This window comes from Cydia fagiglandana, chromosome 11 (assembly GCF_963556715.1).
Source record: "Cydia fagiglandana chromosome 11, ilCydFagi1.1, whole genome shotgun sequence".
NCBI lineage: Eukaryota > Metazoa > Arthropoda > Insecta > Lepidoptera > Tortricidae > Cydia > Cydia fagiglandana.
Window position 1 is genome coordinate 5,532,631 of NC_085942.1, and position 27,744 is coordinate 5,560,374.

At 41.0% G+C, this 27,744-nt stretch overlaps 1 protein-coding gene across 1 annotated transcript; it reads right to left on the minus strand.

The window, feature by feature from the left end:
* Positions 1-1,152: 1,152 nt before the first annotated feature.
* LOC134668791 (putative odorant receptor 92a) lies at positions 1,153-27,654 on the minus strand. The gene is made up of 8 exons (XM_063526244.1): positions 26,946-27,654; positions 24,528-24,562; positions 17,913-18,064; positions 4,199-4,295; positions 3,601-3,705; positions 3,298-3,386; positions 1,924-1,990; positions 1,153-1,373 (listed from the first exon to the last, which is right to left on the minus strand). The coding sequence occupies exons 1-8, from the start codon at positions 27,538-27,540 to the stop codon at positions 1,308-1,310; spliced, it is 1,206 nt and encodes a 401-aa protein (XP_063382314.1). The 5' UTR covers positions 27,541-27,654; the 3' UTR covers positions 1,153-1,307.
* Between the last annotated feature and the right edge of the window lie 90 nt (positions 27,655-27,744).

A 27,744-nucleotide genomic window follows, 5' to 3' on the forward strand; every position in this document is an offset into this window, starting at 1 on the left:
AGCATTTCAAAATGTTAGATACCTATTACCAGAGATATATATAACTCCGTATAAGATGAATAAAGTCTAAGAAAAAAACGTACCTCGGACGGCCAAGAAAAAGTCATTCTCGAATAGATGGCGCCATTACCTTTGGCCTATTCTCGGCTAGATGGCGGTAACGACACCGTTTGATATTTAACAATTTTAACACATATCAGTGAAAGAACATGGGTCAGTATGGAACAATAAAAATTAGGAATCATTTATCCGTAAACATATTTTGTTTATTTTATACATTTTCAATTTTATTTTAAGTTTTAATCGTGTGTCGATAGATGGCAGTAAATGTACCGTGACTACAAAATTGTCAATGACAGGACCCCTCTATACTATCTATTCTTTTTGCTATTACGTACTTAATAATTTTAATATTTTAAATACCTAGTAATTATTTTACACACTTGGTAAATAATTATGTACTTAAAATTGTAAAACAAACATGCATAACTATTAATTTTTTTTTTATTAATTATGTACAACGTGTTTCGTTACAGCGTCAATAATTGATAATATTTAATTTGTTGTTCCATAATGGCTCCTGTCGTTCATAATTGTTAATATTTTTCTTTTCTGGCTTATTTACATTGTATGTAGTTGTCGTAAAAATCTAAAATAAAAGTCAAAAGGCATGAAATGAAGGTGCCTAAAACGTGCGGAACTGCTTGACACTTCGCTGGCCCAATATTACAGGGTTCTATGTTACATTTTCAAGATAGTCGAAATTCGACTTAATGTCACTATGACAATGTTCAAATTTCAGTTCGATAAAAGTGAAACATAGAACCCTGTCATATTGGGCCAGCGACTTTGCTAAAGTTTCAAGTTTCGAGCATACGATTCGCGCGCTAAGTCTAAAGTCGTAGAAGATTTTTGCTAATTGTTGCTTTAAGATAATTGTTGGTTAAGCAGGAGCGGTATCGGTGACGTTTGGCCATAAATGTGAACCGCGTGAGTCTAACACGCGTATTCGGGAAACGAGATAATCACAAGATCTAGAGACGATATAGAGATCAACTAGATTTACATTAGATATCGACTAGATGTGACTTGGATATCTAAGTCATAACTTGTCGAAATCGTTCAAGAGGACCTCCAGAATCGCGGAAACGTCAAATTTGACATATCTATCTTACAAATATCTTTAAATTATCCATTTCGTAACTTGTTGAGGTCTAGTAGAGATCTAGTTCATTTTCCGAATCGAGCCGTAAATATAAACTAATCCAATGAAAATCTGTGCTTTCGAATACAACGTGAGTGAAGAACTACGCTCGGGTCGGGCTCTCCATAGTTTTCAGAAGAGCGAAGTATGACCAAGCCGTGCTCAATATCTGCAAAAAAAAGATAGCTGTTCGATTTCAGGGCAACATTTTATCAGGGATACACTTAAAAAAGATGGACAGTGTTGCAATAAAGATTTTGCACATTGATGGGTTTCCTAGCTAAACTTAGTTTATAAGTGGAGATTTCTTATTCATACATTATAAACATTAAGTAGTAGGTAATGAGAATCGATAATGTTGTAATATCAGACCGGCTAGCATAAGTTGCGTTCTGCGAGTCCATACTTCAAGTCGCGCTAGATGCAAGGTGGTGGTACTAGTGCTCGGCATGCTAATAGATGACACCCTACTGTCAATGACAATGACTTAGGCCCCCCCCCCACATCTGGCGTCTTTCGAGCGTCGGCGTCTACAATTATATGGCCGCTGCTCGACGCAACGTCGACGCAACTGCGCAGCGACGTCATTTTCCATAGCGCTGACCAGACGCCGACAGACGCCGACGCTCGAAAGATGCTAGATGTGGGGGTGGCCTTATGGAGTCGCGCGCGAGAACGCAAGTCATGCTGGCAGCCCTAGCAGGTCAGAAATAGCTTACCTTTGTGAACGACTTCAGGTTGACGTCGGCATAACTGTACGCCGTCAACTTGGAGGGTTTCCTTGCCCTGGAAATATACCATTATTATTTATATAATTAATAATTAACAAACACGAAAAATTTAATTTCAAAAAGAAGCCCTGCTAAAAACTTTGAAACAACATTTTGAAAGCAACGCAATTAAAAAGAATAAAGTTTCAAAATTTTTCATTTTGAATGCCTATAGAAGTCCCCTGAGAATAAAACATAAATATGAATATAAAATTATGTGTTAACACTCACTCACTTGTATTTTTGATTGCCCACCAAAATTAGGCATACTTTTAAATTAATCTCTGGTAGAAAACTTAGACAAGCGATCTCTTCCAGACCTAATACAATACAAATACTCACACAAGCAGTAGCGTGTCAATCTATGACCAAGAAATGATGGAAAAAAATATGGGACAAATTCATACCTTAAAAAAACTTTTGCACATGGAACATACTTCATTAATTTTCCTAAAGATCTTAATAAGTATATAAATATAATTATTTTAATAACCAAAATTACATAAGATAAGTACCCTTTATACGACAAACGGTCTCAAAAAAGACCATGCACCCTGTCACAGCATCTTTTTGTATTTTTTCTTGCACAGAACTTATAGGACTATGATTGGCGATGGATGAAGCTTGAATTGATGTTTTTTTCAGTCTTGCCCGTCAAAGGGTTTAAAAACTAGTCAAATTAAATTATAAAATTACTCACGCTGCGTCGTACGTAAGCGAACAACTCGCGAACGCGGCGCGGCGGGCCCAAGGCGTTCGCGTTCGCAACGGGATCGCTCACGTAGGACACTTCTATAGGTATCAAAGGATTGATTCACCCCGCGCCGCATCGCTTCGCGTCGCGTTCGCATGTTGTTCGCCTACGCCGTATAGTTCGTATTTTTTAGCTTTAGAAAAAACTCCACAGAAGCAAGCGTGCAGTTTTTATCAGGCTCGTTAATTGTTAATAATTATTGAATTATCTAAATGTGTGCATGGTCAATACATATAATTTACTTCAAATTGTTACCGCTAAAAGTGCCAGATTTAGAACCACAAGCGACCTTCTGCGAAGTTCTTTCTAATTCTAAAAAAACGGACTTATAGTACGCTGCGTTATTGCTTCATTCATTAACTGTCGTGTTTTATTGGAGGAAACAAATAGACATGATTACAAACATGTTTTTAGTATTTGCAAAGGTTGCAAACCTCATTTGAACCACGTACAGGTGTTTAGCTGCTTTTGCGTTCACTGTATACCATTCATTAACTGTCGTGTTTTATTGGAGGAAACAAATAGACATGATTACAAACATGTTTTTAGTATTTGCAAAGGTTGCAAACCTCATTTGAACTACGTACAGGTGTTTAGCTGCTTTTGCGTTCACTGTATACCATTTGGAATTATACACGGCATTGCTTACTTCCATGCTCTGACGAAAAAAAAACAACATTTAATATTATCAATTATCATGTGTAAGAAAACTTACTGAAGTACCCAGGTACTATACAGAATATTTCGGATCAAACAGATATGATTTATCAGTTTAAAAAACTTTGCTGATCCTTTGTTTCTTTTATTCTTTTTTTTATTAACTACTTAAAAGTACGTTATAAAATATGGAAAATATTTAAAAAATATATTACCGATGTCATAATCATGTCTCCGTAAAAACAGAGCAGGTAAATCTGCATCAGACTCATCAGCAGAAATGAGAGGAAGGACAACATGAACCCTATGTTGCCTAGAGCCTAGAAAAAAAATCGCTTTAGACTATTGAGTTATTTTTTACTTTTTACAAGCTTTTATTTAGTTTAACCTGACCGTTGTCTGTCTGTGTGTAATCAAATCTTTGCATACATATATAAGTTGGGTGACAATGCAATATATCATGGTGTCATCGAGCTGATCTAATGATGGAGACCGGAGGTGGCCATAGGAACTCTGTGATAAAAGAACGAAACCTAATTGTGTTTGGGGTTCTTAGAATTGTCTTGATGAGTATTAGTTGCCTGTAGAAAAAAAAGTACAGTCGGCGATAAAAGCTTGTACCAAAAATAAAATTTTTGCCAAAAACTTATTACATATTAACTATGAAATTGTCGCAATCGCTACCACGCGATCAAAATGTCGTAAGCGCCGTATATTCATGGCGCTTATACGCGTTTAGGTCGCGACGCTTGTCAAAACAACGTGAAATCATAGTGCAAATACTTGTTTGGTATTAATTGACCTGCCACATACCGTGACGTTAAATCCCGTCAGGCAAATCAAGAATGAACTTGTCACGAAATTGAATAACGTCGACTTCGCATAGATGTTTTCCAATTGAATTACTGACCTGAAATCATTGAGAAAAACAAAAGTTAGTCAAAGGATGGTTCACGTTAGACTGGTCCATGTCCGGGCCGAAAAGTAAGCGCTGTAAAATTTCTACCGCTTAGTGCGTTAAAATTTAAATGCTCTACGAAAAGACGAACGGCTTGATTCGGGAAATGAATTAGAGATTCACTAGATATGAAATAGTAAAGATAATAGAGATGATCAACTGTTTAGCGCTAAAAAGTGTTTATGTGTGGCGACAGGTGTTTTAATTATTAGTATTTTTATAATTAATATTAACGTACCGTATTCAAATGCAATCGCCGCTCCGCGCGACGCGGGCGCAGCGTAAGAGTACTTGCCTTATCGCTCGGTTCGTTTCGTCGTAGATCGGCGGCCCGAGTGCGCATTCGTGCGCGCTCGGAAATCCCGGTTAGTCGGCATATTACCACTCTCGAGGCTGGACGCATGCGCTCGCGCCGCCTGAGCTAACGGTTAATGCTTACGCGCCGACTCGCTTGCTTTATATTCGGTTTGCGTGCGCGCCAAATACGCTTATAGCTTTTGCTTTTTATGTATACTTTCTTTATGTGCTTTTTCTATCTTCTGTGCTTACTCTGACTTTCTCTTCAACTATACTGTGCTGTGCTTTGTACTCTTACTTCTTTCCTTTGTGTTTGTGACTCTTGTGTGCCGTTATTTGACAATATATAATTAATGTGGAACTAGCTTGTTTCTCTTATCTCGCTAGGCTAGTTCACCACATAATTGGTGACCTCCGTTGAGTTGGACAGTTGTGTAACGGACATATTTTAAATTTTACCGTGTAACGGACGTTTTTAAATTCTACCGTGTAACGGCCATTTTTTGAATTTTAATTTGTAACGAACGTTTGTGTTACATATTTTTACAAACATTTATCGAGTTTTATCTTTTAACAAACATTTATTTTTAAAAATTTACAGTTTTAGTTTATAATAGACGTTTTTATTAAATTTAAATCGAGAATGTCTGACGACGAAAGTACGGCACCTCGGGTGGCTGTACAGGTCCCTGGGGCGGGGGCCAGTACCAGTGAGTCGTCCGTTAGCCACATAAGTGTTAAGCCGCCGCCGTTTTATCCGGATAAGCCGACTATGTGGTTCGCTCAGCTAGATGGACAGTTTACGTTGACAAAGATTACGAGCGACACTACCAAGTTTTATCACGCCATATCCGTTTTGGAATATAAATACGCGGTTGAAGTGGAGGACATTATAACCAACCCGCCGGCGAGTGATAAATATGGTACGCTTAAGAGGGAACTTATAGCTCGTTTGTCAAGTTCTAAGCAGGAGCGTTTAAAGCAATTGATGTCGAAAGAGGAGCTTGGTGACAGGAAGCCGAGCCAGTTTCTGCGGCATATCCGGAGCTTAGCGGGTGCAGATTATCCGGATGATTTTATTCGCCATTTGTGGATGAGCCGATTACCTACGGTGTTGCAGAGCATAGTCGCTTACCAGGATAATTTGCCCTTGGATACCGTGGCTCAGATGGCGGACAAGGTGCATGAAGTTACACCGCCCGGACCTGGTTATCAGGTGGCTGCAGCATCGTCGTCGTGCGTTCCTGGGTCTGTAATCGATCAGTTGCACCAGAAAATTGACGCGTTGGCGTCAAGGCTTGACGCGATGTCCACCTCCCGGGGCCGACAGGGCCAGCCCCGGTCGAGGTCCCGCGGCAAGCCACGTAATCGTTCCAGGAGCCGGGCGCGGGCTGGCAAGCCCAGCGGCGACGACCAGCGCCTGTGCTGGTACCACTACAAATATGCGGACAAGGCAGATAAGTGCATTTCCCCCTGTGCGTACTCAAAAAACTAGTAGATCGGTCGCTCGTAGCGGCCAGTGAAAGTGTTCCAGTGTCAAAGCGTTTATTTGTTACTGACGCGAAAACAAAGTTGCAGTTTTTGGTGGACACCGGGTCCGATCTATGTGTTTTCCCGGTTAGTTTTTTGCGTGCGCAACGTCGTCATGTTAAGACTGATTATGAACTTTATGCTGCAAATAACACTACCATTAGCACTTATGGCTGGCTTACTTTGTCGCTTGATTTTAATTTACGCCGTATGTTTTGTTGGCGCTTTGTAATCGCTGATGTGAGCAAACCTATTATCGGGGTGGACTTTCTCTCGTTTTATAATTTGCTTGTCGATGTTCGCTATGCTCGTTTAGTCGACGGAATAACTTTGCTCTCATCAGCCGGTGTGGATGCTTCTGCTTGTGCTTGCGCGCAGATTAAAGTAATTTCTGGTAGTACACCGTTTCATACTTTACTTGAGGAATACCCGGACATTATTAAGCCTGCCGGTAATCCTCAAGAGCGTAAATGTAAACACCAGACGCAGCACTTTATCAAGACTACGCCAGGTGCGCCTGTATTTTCAAGGCCACGGCGTTTGGCACCGGATCGCCTCAAAATCGCGAAGCGGGAATTTGAGGATATGGTGCGTTCGGGTATTGCGCGACGATCGGAGAGTCCTTGGTCGTCTCCGCTGCACTTGGTACCTAAAAAGGACAACGGCTGGCGTCCGTGTGGCGATTATCGCGCTCTTAACGCACGGACTATTCCCGATAGGTACCCAGTGCGGCACATCGCTGATTTCTCGCATAATCTTTTTAAATGTAAAGTTTTTAGCAAATTGGATTTAGTGCGCGCATATAATCAGATTCCCGTCGCGCCCGAGGACGTTCCGAAAACGGCAATCACGACACCCTTTGGACTTTTGGAATTCCCATTTATGAGTTTCGGTTTGCGCAATGCCGCGCAAACATTCCAACGGTTTATGGATGAAGTCCTTAGGGGTCTTGATTTCTGTTTTCCATTTATCGATGACGTTTTAGTAGCCTCTGCCAACGACTCAGAACATGAAACGCATTTACGAGCGGTCTTTGAGCGTTTCAATGACCACGGTATTCTGCTTAACGCAAACAAATGCGTGTTTGCGGTACCTGAAGTAGAGTTTTTAGGTTACCTAGTATCGTCGGAGGGTACTAAGCCTATAGGAGCTAGGGTAAAGGCTATCCGAGATTTTCCTAGGCCTAAAACGATTAAGGATCTGAGGCGTTTCCTAGGGGCGCTTAATTTCTACAGGCGATTTATTACTGGTGCTGCTAAATTGCAAGCTCCTCTCCATGCACTGCTAAGTGGTCCAGGGGTGAAGAGCAACAGCCCAGTTGTCTGGACTTCGGAGTCAGAAGAGGCTTTCAATGCTTGCAAGTCAAGTATTGCAAATGCCGCTCTCCTGGCGCATCCGGACCCTTCCGCTCCGCTAGCGGTAGTTACAGACGCTTCAGATTTCGCGATCGGTTCGGTGATTCAGCAGCAGGTCGAAGGGAATTGGCAACCATTGGGATTTTTCTCTCGCAAATTGACACCTGCTCAGACGAGGTATAGCGCCTACGATCGCGAACTCTTAGCCATTTATGAGTCAGTGAAGTATTTTAGATATATGATTGAGTTGAAGCCGTTTTTTATACTCACTGACCATAAACCTATAGTCTCCGCTTTTAAGAAGTCTCTCGATTCGTGTTCTCCGCGGCAATTCCGATACTTAGATTTTATTTCACAATTTACATCGGATATCCGGTATATATCGGGTGAAGAGAACGTCGTCGCGGACTCACTATCGAGGATAGAAGCCATCACAGACGGACTTGACTTACAGGTTTTGGCTACATCACAGGCTACGGATACCGAGCTTCGGGACTTGATTAATGGCGGTTCATCTCTAAATTTAGAAAAAGTTTCATTTGGATCGGTCAAAATATTTTGTGATGTGTCCCAGCCAGCCCCGCGACCCTTCATTACATCGGAGTTCCGGAAACAAGTTTTTGATTCCCTCCATGGGCTCAGTCACCCTAGCGCTAGGAATACTATTAGGTTGGTGACTGAGCGTTACGTGTGGCCAGGGGTTAAGAAAGATTGTAGGATGTGGGCGCGTGCGTGTATTCCGTGCCAGCGGTCTAAAGTTTCACGCCATGTGCACGCCCCGGTTCATGATTTCAAGCCACCCACTGGTAGGTTCTCACACGTTCACGTCGACCTGGTTGGTCCTTTGCCTATGTCGAATGGTTTTAAATACTGCCTCACAGCCGTAGATAGGTTTACGCGTTGGCCTGAGGCAGTACCTTTATATGACATTACGGCAGAAAGTGTTGCCAAAGCTTTTATTTCGACGTGGGTTGCGCGTTTTGGTTGCCCCCAAAATATCACTACTGACAGGGGCAGGCAATTTGACTCCAATTTATTCCGTCAGATAGCAGCAATGACTGGGTCTCGTCACTTGCAAACTACTGCGTATCATCCGGCAGCGAATGGCCTTGTGGAAAGGTTCCACCGCCAACTTAAGGCTGCCATAATGTGCCACGCAGATGACTGTTGGACTGAAACCCTTCCACTAGTACTTTTAGGCATACGTAGTGCGTGGAAGGACGATCTGTCTGCTTCGACCGCCGAGTTAGTTTACGGCGAGCCGTTAAGACTTCCCAGCGACTTATTGCAACCGACACCTGACCAACTGACGGACTATACCGATTTCTTATCGCGATTGCGTCAGCATATGAAAAACTTGCAACCGACAACGGTTGATCGTCATGGTTCTGCCAAAGTTTTTGTGTTTAAGGACTTGGCAACTGCAACTCATGTTTTTGTGAGACAAGATTTTGTTCGTAGGTCGCTTCAGCCACCGTATGCTGGCCCCTACCGAGTAGTTGATAGGTCGGATAAGTATTACAGGGTTGACGTCGCCGGCAGGGAGGTTTCTATTTCCATTGATAGGTTAAAACCTGCCTACATTCTGTCAGAACCGTCTGGCCCTACCAAAACGTCATCGACCGCATTGCCTAGCTCAGTTGCCGTTCCTTCTGAACCTAAAGTGTCTCGTTCTGGTCGCCATATACGTTTCCCCGATTATTATCGACCTTAAAGGTCTCGGGGGGGCTGATGTGGCGACAGGTGTTTTAATTATTAGTATTTTTATAATTAATATTAACGTACCGTATTCAAATGCAATCGCCGCTCCGCGCGACGCGGGCGCAGCGTAAGAGTACTTGCCTTATCGCTCGGTTCGTTTCGTCGTAGATCGGCGGCCCGAGTGCGCATTCGTGCGCGCTCGGAAATCCCGGTTAGTCGGCATATTACCACTCTCGAGGCTGGACGCATGCGCTCGCGCCGCCTAAGCTAACGGTTAATGCTTACGCGCCGACTCGCTTGCTTTATATTCGGTTTGCGTGCGCGCCAAATACGCTTATAGCTTTTGCTTTTTATGTATACTTTCTTTATGTGCTTTTTCTATCTTCTGTGCTTACTCTGACTTTCTCTTCAACTATACTGTGCTGTGCTTTGTACTCTTACTTCTTTCCTTTGTGTTTGTGACTCTTGTGTGCCGTTATTTGACAATATATAATTAATGTGGAACTAGCTTGTTTCTCTTATCTCGCTAGGCTAGTTCACCACATATGAATCACGTTTTGTGACATTCGGTTATCAGCAACTGATGATCAATGCTCTAACTGTTTATGAATACGGCTGAATATCTTTACTATATCGTATCTAGTTAATGTCAAATAAAACCGGCCAAGTGCGAGTCGGACTCGCGTTTCTAGGGTTCCGTAAGTCCGACTCACGCTTGTCTGCCCATTTCTAATAGGTTTTCCTGTCATCTACAGGTAAAGAACTATATTGTGTATTTTTTCAAAATTTTAAACCCTGTAGTTTCGGAAATAAAGGGGGGGAATGGTCATTTTTTGGCTATTTTCTTAAATAACTTCGATATAATGTATATATTTTAAAATTATAAAAAAAACATGTGCATCTTTGGGTCACTAATTTACATATGTGTACCAAATTTCAACTTAATTGGTCCAGTAGTTTCCGAGAAAATAGGCTGTGACAGACGGACAGACAGACAGACGCATGAGTGATCCTATAAGGGTTCCGCTTTTTCCTTTTGAGGTACGGAACCCTAAAAATAATAATAAATAATATTAATGTGTGTTAATGTTAATGTAATTCGGGAAATGAATTAGAGATTCACTAGATATGAAATAGTAAAGATAATACCTTTACTAATCGTATCTAGTTAATGTCTAATTCATTTCCCGAATCGCGCCGGAACTTTTATGTTTTCGACTTGTTAAGCGAAAGATTTTGGTTTCAACATTAAATAAATTAAAACTATATACTTACTCTGTCAAGCAATTTCCGTCAGTAGAAAAGAGCGGCAAATTTAAACTATGTAGACGCGAAGGGTTATGGTCCCAAAGAAAATTTGAATTTCGAGCCTTTTTCTACTGACAAACTTGTTTGACCGGATAATATAGTTTTTGTCCAGTCATGGACGGTACCTATGGCGCCATTTTCTTTGAAACAGCAAGAAATTAATGAAATGCGAAACTCCAGCAGCTCTGACCCTCCCATATAACCATTCCAGTCGCAGAATCATCAAAGTGGTAACTAAATGTCAGATGTGTCGTAACAGAGTCCACACAATGTGTCTAGAATTGTTTCGAAACAAAGTGTCGTCGCCGTGTGTACACTTTTCCGTAACAAGGTGTCGACACATTTGTGTGCACTTTGCGTGCGGTTTGCGACTAAATCTGACAGCAAATTTGTGACAGCAAATGTCAATATAAAATACCTCTTGAAAACCAAGGTTTGTCAAACTACTATTAGTGTCTCGTGTGCGTGTAAGTAATTCTAGTAAGTCATCATGGGCGATGCAAATGATAATAATCGACCAAAACCATATAAACACCCAACACCCGTCAACCTTTTACAGAAAAGTTTTTAAAGAAATGCAATAAGCTACTTAGGTCAGCCAACGAATGCTCAAAAAAGTTGTAGGGGGAAATGCTCGGAACACAATTTTTGACTCTGTAACTTGGTTCGGACAAGTTAGGAGGTGAACATATCAAAAGTCCCCGGCCGTAGCCCTTGAGCGGGGGGAAGAGAGGGGGCTTTGAATGTCCCATTTTCCGGTTTTTCGATTATATCTCGGAAACTATGCATCTTAGCGACATGGCCACTTATACAAAATGAAAGTTAATTTAATTTGTTACAAGTTTATTCAGTCAATTTTTTCGATATGTTGAATAGTTTTTGAGATATCCGCTCTTGAAAGTTTATTTAGGGCTCTCAATTTTATCTTGATATATCTACATCAGTGAAGGTGCTAGGCCGTGTATGGTATCGTTTTCGTATAAATCTGGGTTGCTGAATCCATTTAACATGGAAACCATTCCACAAAATTAAAAAAATCTTTTTAGGGTTCCGTACCTCAAAAGCATAAAACGGAATCCTTATAGGATCACTCGTGCGTCTGTATGTCTGTCTGTCTGAATACAAAAAATAGTTCTTTACCTATAGATGACAGGAAAACCTATTAGAAATGTGCAGTCAAGCGCGAGTCGGACTTAATGTACGGAACCCTTAATACGCGAGTCCGACTCGCACTTGGTCGGTTTTTTTTAAACTCCTCTTGACGCTTAACCGCTGAACCGATTTCGTTGAAATTTGGTATAGAAATAGTTTGCATCCCGGAACAGGACATAGGATAGATCTTATAACCAAAATCATCTTTTGAAGGTGGGAAAAGTGGCGTGGAAATTTGTACGGGAAATCAATAACCGCTGAACCGATTTATATTAAATTTGGGAAGGTCTACATCTTTGATTTAGTTAAAAATGATAAAAAAAACATGACTTCAAACCTAAACTTAAACAGTATTAACTTCAAGAAGTCAATTCTGAATTCCCCCCTACACCTCATTTCACACCTTTGAAGGATGATTTTTGAGATAACTTATTATGTCCTGTCTCGGGACTCAAAATATATGTGTACTAAATTTAAATTAAAACTGTTCAGCAGTTTAAGCGTGAAGAGGAGTTTAAGAGAAAGTAAGTTTATATGTTTTTACTTTGGAATGGTGTCAATGTGATACCATAACTAAATTTGGTACTGCGAATTTATACGAAAACGATACCAAACATGGCCTCGTAGCTTTACTGTTGTAGACTAGATTTTGCCCTGTGCGCGGGGCCCGAGGGCCCCGCGGTACGCGTGTTGTTTGCTGTTGGTGCTGTTGTTGATGTGTTGTTGTTGGTAATGTTGTTGTTGCTGTTGTAATTGTGTAGTAGTTTGTTTTCCAAAGGGAAAATTAAATGAATTTCTACTTTTGCTAAGACGAAAAGATCCGCGTGAGAGCACTTCATTCCCGCAGCTCGGCCTTCGGCCTCGCGTGCTTGGGAAATCGAAAGGGACGCTCCGGGCCTTCGGCCCTACGCGGAGCTCGGCCTTCGGCCTTCGCTGGGTTTCGAAGCTCAGCGTCGGGCCTTCGGCCCGCCGCTTCGCTTATTAAAACACTTGGAGGGTTGGTTTTGCTTTGGGGCGTAAGCGGGAAGTTGGAGCTTAAACACGACCCAATAGTAAAAGTGTCTTGACAAGCTCACGTCGGGCCTACGGCCTTCGGCCTTCGGCCCGCCGTTTCGCTTGTCTAAGACACTTTTCCTATTGGGTCGTGTTTAAGCTCCAACTTCCCCCTCTCGTGTGACGCTTCGGGCCTTCGGCCCTACGCGGAGCTCGGCCTTCGGCCTTCGCGAGCCTCGACGCTCCGCCGTCGGGCCTTCGGCCCGCCGGCTTCGCTTATCAAAACAGTTGACTTTGTAGAACGCTTGCAGGAACTGCATTCACGCAGCTCGGCCTTCGGCCTCGCGTTTTGGGAGTCGGGGTGGAGGCTCCGGGCCTTCGGCCCTCCGCCGGGGTCGGCCTTCGGCCTCCCGGCCTGAAGCTCGCCCTTCGGGCTCGCTTAACACACTTTTTGTATAGGATTTTGCTTTGTTCGTCATTCCCGCAGCTCGGCCTTCGGCCTCGCCCAAAATTACTGGGGGTGGGGCACGCTTGGATATTCGGGGTCAAGCTCCGGGCCTGACGGCCCTCCGCGAGGTCGGCCTTCGGCCTCCCAGCCTGAAGCTCGCCCTTCGGGCTCGCTTAACCTACTTAGAAATTTGAATTTGGCCCGTATCCGCCGCCATTTTGGATTTTTCCAAAAAAATTTTTTCACATGGTAATCTTGGGCCCGCAAGCTTGCCGCGTGCCAAATCTCAGCGCGCTCAGACCAACTTGAAAAAATTAAAAAAAAAAAGTCAACCATTTTGAAAAATTTTAAATGCAGTTTGTTTTGTCTCGGGGCCCTCTATGACATTTGGTCGAGCACCCCCCACCCATCTCGCACCGTTTAAAAGTTTCCATACAAAATTAAAATGCTCATTATTTCCGCCATCTTGGATTTTTTCCAAAAATTTTTTTATTCGTAGGTATCTAAAGGCCTCTATCTCTCGCCATGCCAAATCTCAGCGCGCTCGGACCAACTTGAAAAAATTAAAAAAAAAAAGTCGGCCATTTTGAATTTTTTTTAATGCAGTTTGTTTTGCCTCGAGGCCCTCTATGACATTTGGTCGAGCACCCCCCACCTATCTCACACCGTTTAAAAGTTGCCATACAAAACAAAAGTGGCCAGTTTTCCAACAATTAGAGCATTTTTCCAAAAATTTTTTTTTCGTAGGAATCTACGGGACTCCGAGATTCCGTGACTAAAATTTCAGCGCGCTAGGACAATCTTGAAAAAATTAAAAAAAAAAAGTCGGCCATTTTGAAAAAAAAATGGCGGCTTCAAAAACTGTCAGGGCCCCTCTATGACATTTGGTCGAGCACCCCCCACCTACCTCCCACCGTTTGGCCGGGCCGTCGTACATTTTTCTGACCGGAAGCGGTAGACCAAAAGTCGGATTTTTCTGGAGATCACCAGACCGCCCTCTATACGACCGTACCAAACTCGAATACCCCACGAACCTCCTTCTGGGAGAACAATCATGTCAATCAATCAGTCGGGTTGCGGCTTTATATAATATAGAATAGAAGTCAAAATAAAATTGAGAGCCCTAAATTCTTATTACTTGACCAAACTTGTGTAGAAGGAAAAGGAAAAATAAAAGTCTTCGGTAGGATTATAAGACACAAATATAATTTTTTTTTGCGTTACTATTTCAATTATCAAATATAAACATACCTTGATTATATTATTCTAGTGAGATCCTCACAGATAAACAAAACCATTTACTTAAAAAATTACAAGGTCGAAATGTCACGGAACTTGTGAGAGTAATACGTGAAAAATAAAAACTTTTATGACAAATAAATCTGGACACAATTTTTAAAAGCATCCAATTGCGTCGAGGAATCATCTGTATGTTTGCTTGTTTCATTACCTCCTCGCTTCTTTTTTTGTCCTTTGTATTCTGTAGCAATTTGTTAGATCTGAAAATAAAGATAACTTGCGTCGTCACGGATGTCGATTTATAGGTTTTAGGGAGTGCAGAATTCGAAAACGATGATCATTTTATAATCCAAGATGGCCGCTACGTATTTTGTCAGAAAAGTCGTCATGAATATCGTTTTATAGGTTTTAGGAAGTGCCGATTTCGAAAATGATGACCAGTTTGGAATCCAAGATGTGTGCCGTGCACTTTGTCATAAAAGTCGTCATGGATATCGTTTTATAGGTTTTAGGGAGTGCAGAATTCGAAAATGATGACCATTTTGGATTCCAAGATGTCTGCCGTGCACTTTGTCATATAAGCCGTCATAGATGTTGATTTATAGGTGTTAGGAAGAGCAGATTTCGATAATGATGACCATGACCAACAAAACGACATCCATGTCGACTTTTAACATAGTGCATGGCCGCCATCTTCGATTCCCAAATAGTTATTATTTTCGAAATCTGCGCTCCCTAAAACCTATAAAACGACAGCCATGACGACTTTAATGACATACTGCATGGCCGCCATTTTGGATTCCAAAATGGTCATCATTTTCGAAATCAGGGCCCCCTAAAACCTATAAAACGACACCCATGACAACTTTTATGACATAGTGCGTGGCCGCAATTTTGGATTCCAAAATGGCCATCATTTTCGAAATCTGCGTCCCCTAAAACCTACAAAACGACATCCATGACGACTTTTATGACATAGTGCATGGCCGCCATCTTGGAATCCAAAATGGTCATCGTTTTCGAAATCTGCGCCCCCTAATACCTATAAAACGACACCCATGACGACTTTTATGACATAGTGCATGGCCACCATTTTGGAATCGAAAATGGTTATCGTTTTCGAAATCTGCGCCCCCCAAAACCTATAAAACGACACCCATGACGACTTTTATGACATAGTGCATGGCCGCCATTCTGGATTCCAAAATGGTCATCATTTTCGAAAGCGGGGCCCCCTAAAACCAATAAAACGACATCCATGACGACTTTTATGACATAGTGCATGGCCGCCATCTTGGAATCCAAATTGGTCATCGTTTTCGAAATCTGCGCCCCTTAAAACCTATAAAACGACACCCATGACGACTTTTATGACATAGTGCATGGCCACCATTTTGGAATCGAAAATGGTTATCGTTTTCGAAATCTGCGCCCCCCAAAACCTATAAAACGACACCCATGACGACTTTTATGACATAGTGCATGGCCGCCATTCTGGATTCCAAAATGGTCATCATTTTCGAAAGCGGGGCCCCCTAAAACCAATAAAACGACATCCATGACGACTTTTATGGCATAGTGCATGGCCGCCATTTTGGATTCCAAAATGGTCATCATTTTCAAAATTGGGGCCCCCTAAAACGTATAAAACGACATCCATGACGACTTTTATGACACAGTGCATGGCCGCCATTTTGGATTCCAAAATGGTCATCATTTTCGAAATCGGCACTCCCTAAAACCTATAAATAGACACCCATCTCGACTTTTATGACAAAGTGTTTGGCTACCATCTGCATGCAAGACATTTCTATTATTTTTACGTACAAAAATGGCCCCCTGTCAACTTCCAACCGAGATTTAATCGATAATTTATTCGATTAATGTTCAGATTAATTCAATTTCAATCTATGTTAGGTCGACTAAACTAATCGTGATTAAAATTTGAGGATTAACTTTTTTTATTTCATTAATTAGTCGAATAAACAGTTAATCTATTAAGTCCCATCTCTGACCACGTCATTTTTACACTTTGAGAATATCTGAAAACAAATGAACACAAGGAGCCATTTTGCTAATCCAGTAACTTTGTTATTACTTTTGACAGCGCGTGTCATGTGTCTACACAGAGTCGACACAAAGTCGAAACATTTGCGACTACTTTGTGACTGCAATATTTCTCAGCCTTAAACCATATTTATACATCATAATTAACAAGTTTCGTAGTATGTAAAGCGTTATTTCTGTTATTTAAGTATAGTATACGCATCGAAGTACTAAAAATGCATCAAATAATATATTTATGAACACAAGCACTGAGAAGTAAACAATTTCATTTCCGCCTAAACTAAAACAATGTGGTGGCGCGTTGATTATATTACACTTAGTTTATCAAATCACTCGAGCAGTTTAATTCCCCATAATAATTTAAGTCCTATTGTAATATAAACGCAAACAATATATAATTACGTCTTGTAATCCGTTTTAGAGATGGCGTATTAATGTCACTTATTTTTATTTAACTATTTTTCCATCTGACAGTTTCCATTTGACAGGAACAAAATGAACGAATGAACGAATGATTTTGGCATAAAGTAGTCGCAAACCCGAAACAATGTGTGCACACGGCGACCACACTTTATGTCACTTTGTGTCATGTGTCGACCCTTCCCCATTTCTGGTAACTGTGTCGACACGGCGACGACTCTGCGACTGGAATTGTGACCGAAACAGACGGTGTCGACACAAGATGTGTCTACACCGTGTCGTAACGGCGACTGGAAATGGTTGTATGGGCTTGTTTATGGTAATATGTTGCTGAAGCGTAAAAACTGATTTTAAATATTTATTTTACAGGATTAGTGGTTTACCTGCCGGATTCGAACTTTAAGATACGTCAATTAATAGATCTGCAAACGATATGGATTAGATATGTCAGAGTCAAAAGTGACGTATTTGTTTGAAGAAACGTCACATTTGACACTGTAGCCCTACCGCCAAAACCGAAATTCGCAAATTGCGGGGATCTTTCTCTTTTACTCCAATGCAGGCGTAATTAGAGTGACAGAGAAAAATCCCCGCAATTGACGATTTTCGGTATTGGCGGTAGCCCTACTGACATATCTAATCCATATCGTTTCCAGATATATTAATTGACGTATCTTAAAGTTAGAATCGGGCCGTACGTCTCATTATACGTGCCACGTCGATTATAGAAGTGTTTAATACAAGCATTAGAGAAAAATAAAGGAATAAAGTTAGTCCGAGGTAAATCTGCAACGATTTTGATAGCACACGCAGTGCAAGTGTTATTTATACGTCATAATTTCATAGAAGTTTGACGTGACTTTTATCTCGGTCTGACTTCTAGATGTAAAGCCGACCACTGACTAACAGTCCGCCGGACGACTTCGGCCGATCAGTTGTTCGAAAGGAAATTTTTGTTCTACCTGACAGGCCGATATCGTCCGGCGGCCTGTCAGTCAGTGGTCGGCTTTAAGATTTTTGGATAATACGAATATTTAAATATAATATAAGAATACAAACTGCATAATGCCTTCATGACGAACAGCTAAATTCTTAAACTTTTCCCGAAACACATCTTCGTCAAAATTACGGTCAGGAATAATGGATTCAATGTCTTTTTGCAGCAAACGAAACTGCGTGCAAATGCTAGTGCAGCATGTATAGAAGAGGCACCCATACAACCATTTCCAGTCGCCGTTACGACACGGTGTAGACACATCTTGTGTCGACACCGTCTGTTTCGGTCACAATTCCAGTCGCAGAGTCGTCGCCGTGTCGACACAGTTACCAGAAATGGGGAAGGGTCGACACATGACACAAAGTGACATAAAGTGTGGTCGCCGTGTGCACACATTGTTTCGGGTTTGCGACTACTTTATGCCAAAATCATTCGTTCATTCGTTCATTTTGTTCCTGTCAAATGGAAACTGTCAGATGGAAAAATAGTTAAATAAAAATAAGTGACATTAATACGCCATCTCTAAAACGGATTACAAGACGTAATTATATATTGTTTGCATTTATATTACAATAGGACTTAAATTATTATGGGGAATTAAACTGCTCGAGTGATTTGATAAACTAAGTGTAATATAATCAACGCGCCACCACATTGTTTTAGTTTAGCCGGAAAGGAAATTGTTTACTTCTCAGTGCTTGTGTTCATAAATATATTATTTGATGCATTTTTAGTACTTCGATGCGTATACTATACTTAAATAACAGAAATAACGCTTTACATATTACGAAACTTGTTAATTATGATGTATAAATATGGTTTAAGGCTGAGAAATATTGCAGTCACAAAGTAGTCGCAAATGTTTCGACTTTGTGTCGACTCTGTGTAGACACATGACACGCGCTGTCAAAAGTAATAACAAAGTTACTGGATTTGCAAAATGGCTCCTTGTGTTCATTTGTTTTCAGATATTCTCAAAGTGTAAAAATGACGTGGTCAGAGATGGGACTTAATAGATTAACTGTTTATTCGACTAATTAATGGAATAAAAAAAGTTAATCCTCAAATTTTAATCACGATTAGTTTAGTCGACCTAACATAGATTGAAATTGAATTAATCTGAACATTAATCGAATAAATTATCGATTAAATCTCGGTTGGAAGTTGACAGGGGGCCATTTTTGTACGTAAAAATAATAGAAATGTCTTGCATGCAGATGGTAGCCAAACACTTTGTCATAAAAGTCGAGATGGGTGTCTATTTATAGGTTTTAGGGAGTGCCGATTTCGAAAATGATGACCATTTTGGAATCCAAAATGGCGGCCATGCACTGTGTCATAAAAGTCGTCATGGATGTCGTTTTATACGTTTTAGGGGGCCCCAATTTTGAAAATGATGACCATTTTGGAATCCAAAATGGCGGCCATGCACTATGTCATAAAAGTCGTCAGGGGTGTCGTTTTATAGGTTTTAGGAGGCGCAGATTTCAAAAATGATGACCATTTTGGATTCCAAGATGGCGGCCATGCACTATGTCATAAAAGTCGTCATGGATGTCGTTTTATAGGTTTTACGGGGCCCCGATTTAGAAAATGATGACCATTTTGAAATCCAAAATGGCGGCCATGCACTATGTCATAAAAGTCGTCATGGGTGTCGTTTTATAGGTTTTAAGGGGCGCAGATTTCGAAAACGATGACCAATTTGGATTCCAAGATGGCGGCCATGCACTATGTCATAAAAGTCGTCATGGATGTCGTTTTATTGGTTTTAGGGGGCCCCGCTTTCGAAAATGATGACCATTTTGGAATCCAGAATGGCGGCCATGCACTATGTCATAAAAGTCGTCATGGGTGTCGTTTTATAGGTTTTGGGGGGCGCAGATTTCGAAAACGGTAACCATTTTCGATTCCAAAATGGCGGCCATGCACTATGTCATAAAAGTCGTCATGGATGTCGTTTTATGGGTTTTAGGGGGCCCCGATTTAGAAAATGATGACCATTTTGAAATCCAAAATGGCGGCCATGCACTATGTCATAAAAGTCGTCATGGATGTCGTTTTATAGGTTTTGGGGGGCGCAGATTTAAAAAATGATGACCATTTTCGATTCCAAAATGGTGGCCATGCACTATGTCATAAAAGTCGTCATGGGTGTCGTTTTATAGGTTTTAGGGGGCGCAGATTACGAAAACGATGACCATTTTGGATTCCAAAATGGCGGCCATGCACTATGTTATAAAAGTCGTCATGGATGTCGTTTTATAGGTTTTAGGGGGCCCCGCTTTCGAAAATGATGACCATTTTGGAATCCAGAATGGCGGCCATGCACTATGTCATGAAAGTTAATAGTACGGTCATTATAGATTTTGACCCGTGAATAATTAGTTCTTGGATTTTTTTTTCGTAGGTCCCTCGGGGGGGTCACTGGGGGTGTAAATTCCAAAAGTAGGCTTAATCAGGCTCCTGCGTATATTCAAAAAATGGTTTTTTTTTAAAAAAAACGGTTTTTCTTCAATAACTCGGCCATTTTTGATTTTACAGTAAAACCGTAAGGACAAAAATTGTAGGAAATTTGATTCTCTACAAGTTAGTCCAGTCATTATATCCAAAAAACCGACCCTTCCCGTGAATAATCAGTTCTTGGATTTTTTTTTCGTACGTCCCTCGGGGGAATCACTGGGAGTGTAAATTCAAAAAGTAGACTGAATCAGGGTCCTGTGTATATTCCAAAAACGGTTTTTCTTGAATAACTCGGTCATTTTTGATTTTACAGTAAAACCGTGAGGACAAAAATTTTAGAAAATTTGATTCTCTATAAGTTTGGTCCTCACAATTTTTCTTCTAGGATCGATAGTTTGGAAATAAAATTTGAAAAAAGCGACAAATTCAAAATATTTTCAACATCTCGTTTATTTTCAACTTTACGACATAAATGAAGAGGACTAAACTTGTAGAGAATCAAATTCTGAACAATTTTGGTTCCCACCTTCTTTCCCCCAAAATCGATATTTTAGAAATTAAACCTGAAAAACGCGACAAATTCAAAATATTATCATTATCTCCTATGTTCCACGCTTTACGGCATAAATGAAGGGAAACAAAGTTGTAGAGAATCAAATTCTGAACAATTTTTGTCCTCACGGTTTTACTGTAAAATCAAAAATGACCGAGTTATTCAAGAAAAACCGTTTTTCGAATATATACAGGACCCTGATTCAGTCTACTTTTTGAATTTACACTCCCAGTGATTCCCCCGAGGGACGTACGAAAAAAAATCCAAGAACTGATTATTCACAGAAAGGGTCGGTTTTTTGGATATAATGACTGGACTAACTTGTAGAGAATCAAATTTCCTACAATTTTTGTCCTTACGGTTTTACTGTAAAATCAAAAATGGCCGAGTTATTGAAGAAAAACCGTTTTCTTGGAAAAAAAACCATTTTTCGAATATACGCAGGAGCCTGATTAAGCCTACTTTTTGAATTTACACTTCCAGTGACCCCCCCGAGGGACCTACGAAAAAAAAATCCAAGAACTAATTATTCACGGGTAGGGTCGGTTTTTTGGATATAATGACTGTACTATAACATGAGTGTCGTTTTATAGGTTTTGGGGGGCGCAGATTTCGAAAACGATAACCATTTTCGATTCCAAAATGGCGGCCATGCACTATGTCATAAAAGTCGTTTTATAGGTTTTAGGGGGCCCCGATTTAGAAAATGATGACCATTTTGAAATCCAAAATGGCAGCCATGCACTGTCATAAAAGTTGTCATGGGTGTCGTTTTATAGGTTTTGGGGGGCGCAGATTTAGAAAATGATGACCATTTTGGATTCCAAAATGGTGGCCATGCACTATGTCATAAAAGTCGTCATGGGTGTCGTTTTATAGGTATTAGGGGGCGCAGATTTCGAAAACGAAGACCATTTTGGATTCCAAGATGGCGGCCATGCACTATGTCATAAAAGTCGTCATGGATGTCGTTTTGTAGGTTTTAGGGGACGCAGATTTCGAAAATGATGGCCATTTTGGAATCCAAAATTGCGGCCACGCACTATGTCATAAAAGTTGTCATGGGTGTCGTTTTATAGGTTTTAGGGGGCCCTGATTTCGAAAATGATGACCATTTTGGAATCCAAAATGGCGGCCATGCAGTATGTCATTAAAGTCGTCATGGCTGTCGTTTTATAGGTTTTAGGGAGCGCAGATTTCGAAAATAATAACTATTTGGGAATCGAAGATGGCGGCCATGCACTATGTTAAAAGTCGACATGGATGTCGTTTTGTTGGTCATGGTCATCATTATCGAAATCTGCTCTTCCTAACACCTATAAATCAACATCTATGACGGCTTATATGACAAAGTGCACGGCAGACATCTTGGAATCCAAAATGGTCATCATTTTCGAATTCTGCACTCCCTAAAACCTATAAAACGATATCCATGACGACTTTTATGACAAAGTGCACGGCACACATCTTGGATTCCAAACTGGTCATCATTTTCGAAATCGGCACTTCCTAAAACCTATAAAACGATATTCATGACGACTTTTCTGACAAAATACGTAGCGGCCATCTTGGATTATAAAATGATCATCGTTTTCGAATTCTGCACTCCCTAAAACCTATAAATCGACATCCGTGACGACGCAAGTTATCTTTATTTTCAGATCTAACAAATTGCTACAGAATACAAAGGACAAAAAAAGAAGCGAGGAGGTAATGAAACAAGCAAACATACAGATGATTCCTCGACGCAATTGGATGCTTCTTAAATTGTGTCCAGATTTATTTGTCATAAAAGTTTTTATTTTTCACGTATTACTCTCACAAGTTCCGTGACATTTCGACCTTGTAATTTTTTAAGTAAATGGTTTTGTTTATCTGTGAGGATCTCACTAGAATAATATAATCAAGGTATGTTTATATTTGATAATTGAAATAGTAACGCAAAAAAAAATTATATTTGTGTCTTATAATCCTACCGAAGACTTTTATTTTTCCTTTTCCTTCTACACAAGTTTGGTCAAGTAATAAGAATTTAGGGCTCTCAATTTTATTTTGACTTCTACAACAGTAAAGCTACGAGGCCATGTTTGGTATCGTTTTCGTATAAATTCGCAGTACCAAATTTAGTTATGGTATCACATTGACACCATTCCAAAGTAAAAACATATAAACTTACTTTCTCTTAAACTCCTCTTCACGCTTAAACTGCTGAACAGTTTTAATTTAAATTTAGTACACATATATTTTGAGTCCCGAGACAGGACATAATAAGTTATCTCAAAAATCATCCTTCAAAGGTGTGAAATGAGGTGTAGGGGGGAATTCAGAATTGACTTCTTGAAGTTAATACTGTTTAAGTTTAGGTTTGAAGTCATGTTTTTTTTTATCATTTTTAACTAAATCAAAGATGTAGACCTTCCCAAATTTAATATAAATCGGTTCAGCGGTTATTGATTTCCCGTACAAATTTCCACGCCACTTTTCACACCTTCAAAAGATGATTTTGGTTATAAGATCTATCCTATGTCCTGTTCCGGGATGCAAACTATTTCTATACCAAATTTCAACGAAATCGGTTCAGCGGTTAAGCGTCAAGAGGAGTTTAAAAAAACCGACCAAGTGCGAGTCGGACTCGCGTATTAAGGGTTCCGTACATTAAGTCCGACTCGCGCTTGACTGCACATTTCTAATAGGTTTTCCTGTCATCTATAGGTAAAGAACTATTTTGTGTATTCAGACAGACAGACATACAGACGCACGAGTGATCCTATAAGGATTCCGTTTTATGCTTTTGAGGTACGGAACCCTAAAAAGATTTTTTTAATTTTGTGGAATGGTTTCCATGTTAAATGGATTCAGCAACCCAGATTTATACGAAAACGATACCATACACGGCCTAGCACCTTCACTGATGTAGATATATCAAGATAAAATTGAGAGCCCTAACTAAACTTTCAAGAGCGGATATCTCAAAAACTATTCAACATATCGAAAAAATTGACTGAATAAACTTGTAACAAATTAAATTAACTTTCATTTTGTATAAGTGGCCATGTCGCTAAGATGCATAGTTTCCGAGATATAATCGAAAAACCGGAAAATGGGACATTCAAAGCCCCCTCTCTTCCCCCCGCTCAAGGGCTACGGCCGGGGACTTTTGATATGTTCACCTCCTAACTTGTCCAAACCAAGTTACAGAGTCAAAAATTGTGTTCCGAGCATTTCCCTCTACAACTTTTTTGAGCATTCGTTGGCTGACCTAAGTAGCTTATTGCATTTCTTTAAAAACTTTTCTGTAAAAGGTTGACGGGTGTTGGGTGTTTATATGGTTTTGGTCGATTATTATCATTTGCATCGCCCATGATGACTTACTAGAATTACTTACGAGCACACGAGACACTAATAGTAGTTTGACAAACCTTGGTTTTCAAGAGGTATTTTATATTGACATTTGCTGTCACAAATTTGCTGTCAGATTTAGTCGCAAACCGCACGCAAAGTGCACACAAATGTGTCGACACCTTGTTACGGAAAAGTGTACACACGGCGACGACACTTTGTTTCGAAACAATTCTAGACACATTGTGTGGACTCTGTTACGACACATCTGACATTTAGTTACCACTTTGATGATTCTGCGACTGGAATGGTTATATGGGCAGTCGGTGCCAGCGACCCAAGTCACCACTATGTGTGCTGGAAAATAAGATTAAATAAGTAGGTAAGTAAATAAATAATATGGACCCGGGTATGTCCTTAAACTACGTCCAAGACCACCGGTGGACAGGCAGCACCAGTGCGCCTGAGTTGTCTTCTGTACTGACACGCCTGTACCGCCTCTCTCTCCAAACAAGAACGGTGCCGAAATCCTGGAAGCTTGCAAACGTGCAGCCAGTACCCAAGAAGGGTAGTCGTGCTGATCCCTGCAATTACCGACCAATCGCCATTACCTCCATGCTCTGTAAAGTCATGGAAAGGGTACTTAACGGCAAGCTGCTGGCATACCTCGAAGCAAATGATCTGCTCAGTGACCGTCAATATGGCTTTCGCCGAAGTCGGTCTACTGGGGATCTTTTAGCGTATGTCACGCACTGCTGCGGCGAGGCCATCAAGAGGAACGGTGAAGCGCTTGCTGTTTCACTGGACATCTCGAAGGCCTTTGAGTCTTTGACAGGGTTTGGCACGCAAGTCTCCTTAGCAAGCTTCCTGCATACGGCATCCCTGCTGACTTTTGTAGCTGGCTATCTGATTTCTTGAGTGAACGGTCGATCAGAGTAGTTATTGATGGCTGCTCTTCGGACCTCATGGCCATTGACGCCGGTGTTCCTCAGGGGTCTGTTCTCTCCGCAACCCTTTTCCTGCTCCACATTAACGACATGCTGCAACCCAGCATTGTAGGTTATGCAGATGACAGTACGGTTGTTGAGAGATATTTGGCTAGTGCAGGGGACAGCAGGGAGGATATACATTCACAGAGAGAGGCCATGGTTGAGCGAATGAACTTGACCCTTAGTCTCGTTTCCCAGTGGGGTGATGACAATCTGGTCACGTTCAATGCCTCCAAAACGCAGACGTGTCTATTTTCCGCAAAACGGAGTCCATTCGACCTGACTCCTTCTTTCCGGGGTGCATCTGTACCTATTACCGACAGCCTGGAACTCCTCGGCATGGAGCTGAGTTCAGTCCTCAGCTTCGGCAGCTTCATTGAGTCTAAAGCACAAACTGCGGCCAGAAAGCTGGGCGTCCTAAATAAGGTGAAGCGATACTTCACACCTGGACAGCTTCTAACACTTTACAAAGCTCAAGTCTGGTCGTGTATGGAGTATTGCAGCCACCTGTGGGATGGCTCAGCTAAATACCAACTCGCCGCTTTGGACTCAGTGGAGCGCAGAGCCAGGAGGATGATTGGCGACAAGAAGCTAACGGCTAAGCTTCAGTCTTTGGCCCATCGGCGGAAAGTCGCCAGCCTGTCGGTATTCTACAGGTTGCACTTCGGGGAGTGTGCCCAAGAGCTACACGAGCTTATTCCACCGTCCCCAGTCTACCATCGGACTTTTAGACGCACGGCCGGTTTCCATCCTTACTTGGTAGATATTCCACCAATTCGCACGAAGCGCTTTGCTTCTACTTTCCTTATGCGCACTGCCAAGGAATGGAATTCCTTGCCGGCGTCTATATTTCCGTGTTCTTATAACCCGGCAACCTTCAAATCAAGAGTGAACAGGCACCTTCTGGGCGAGCTCGCTCCATCGTAGGCCACGTCTACGCCTCGGCTAGTCTGTGGCCATGAGTAAGCCCATTCATAATAAAAAAAAAAAGCAGCGTCCCTCAAATTCGGTGTACTCGACTGCGATCGCCAACCCGCCTGCCAAGCGTGGCGATTATGGCATTCACCCCCCAAAAGGGGGAGGCCTATGTTCAGCAGTGGATGTCTTATGGCTGAGATGATGAAATAAATAATAATATTATGACACGAAATATGTCTCCAAAGTATTGGTAGGTGGTAGCTTAAAAAACATTGGGAGTGATGTATTAGTAGATTTAAGGATCTCACGTTAGACTGAGCGCCTACCGCGAACCACGTTCGACGTGTTGCCTTCCTGTCACACTTACGTACCATTTAACAAGTGCGACCGAGAGGCGTCGAAAGTGGTTCGCGGTAGACCCTCTGGGCCGTGTCCGGACCGGAGCTTCCGGGGCTTACTTTTCTATGACACGACAGACGATCACGTGATGCTTTCCATAGAAAACGATGCGCCGGAAGCTCCGGCCCGGACACAGCCCGGTCTAACGTGAGTCATCCTTTAGTAGTTCCTGGAAAGTGGCACTATTCACCTTTTGGCTCCATCCTTAGAACAGTTGCATATCATAAATCGGTTTTTCACAAATGTCAAGGTTTCTGTAGCCCCAATTAAGTTTACGCTTTTTTACCACGAAATATAGGCCAAATATGATCACATGATTTCTGGACGACCCCCTAGGAAACTTCTTGTGATGCAATTGGTATATTTTGTGACCGTGTGTGTAGAAAAGCTATTTAAATTAATAATACTTTAAAACATAAAAAAAGTAGACATACCAGAGTAAATTTGATGCACGTATACAAAAGGCCAGTATTTTATGTCATAAGGATTAAACGGATAAACAATCAGGAACGGAAGAACCAACTCAATCTGTCCCGATTTCTTATATTCCAATCCAATTAACAGAAAAGGGCACACAGCAAACAATATCAGTGTAAGAGTGTTAATTATATGCAATGCCTTTATAACAGCCCTTAAATATGTTTTTCCTTCAGCAACGATTTTCTTCTTAACTACTTCATCGGAAATATCAATATTATTCTCCATGTTCCGAATTTGTTTGAATAGGCGCTTTACTTTATCATCATTAAGAACCAGGGAGAGGGATTTCACGTTTGCAACCAAGCATAAAGTTGTACAGGGTGCTATATAAGTCAATTCGGTTAGACTTTTTCCGAGTAGAGCGCCCTGTATGATCCATAATATTTCACCGATAACATCCGTGTTCAGCCAAAGGAAACTTATTATATACAGCGATCTGAATTTTATTATATGCTCTGCGGTATTCAGAATTTTACGATCCAAATATATCCCAACATATTTATAAAGAAATTCAATTGATTTCAAAGACTCATCGAAGAGTAACGACATTCTGAACTTCAAATCACGACTGATGAGGTTTTCGATTATTTTATTTGTGGTGTACAAACATAATTAATATTATGTATTAATAGTAATGAGATCCGTGTTGTACATGTTAATTAAATATGTTTTTATATACAAAGAACCTATTACTGAGTCATAGGATAATTACACGCATGACAATATATTGGTCCACTTTTAGTTTAAGTAATG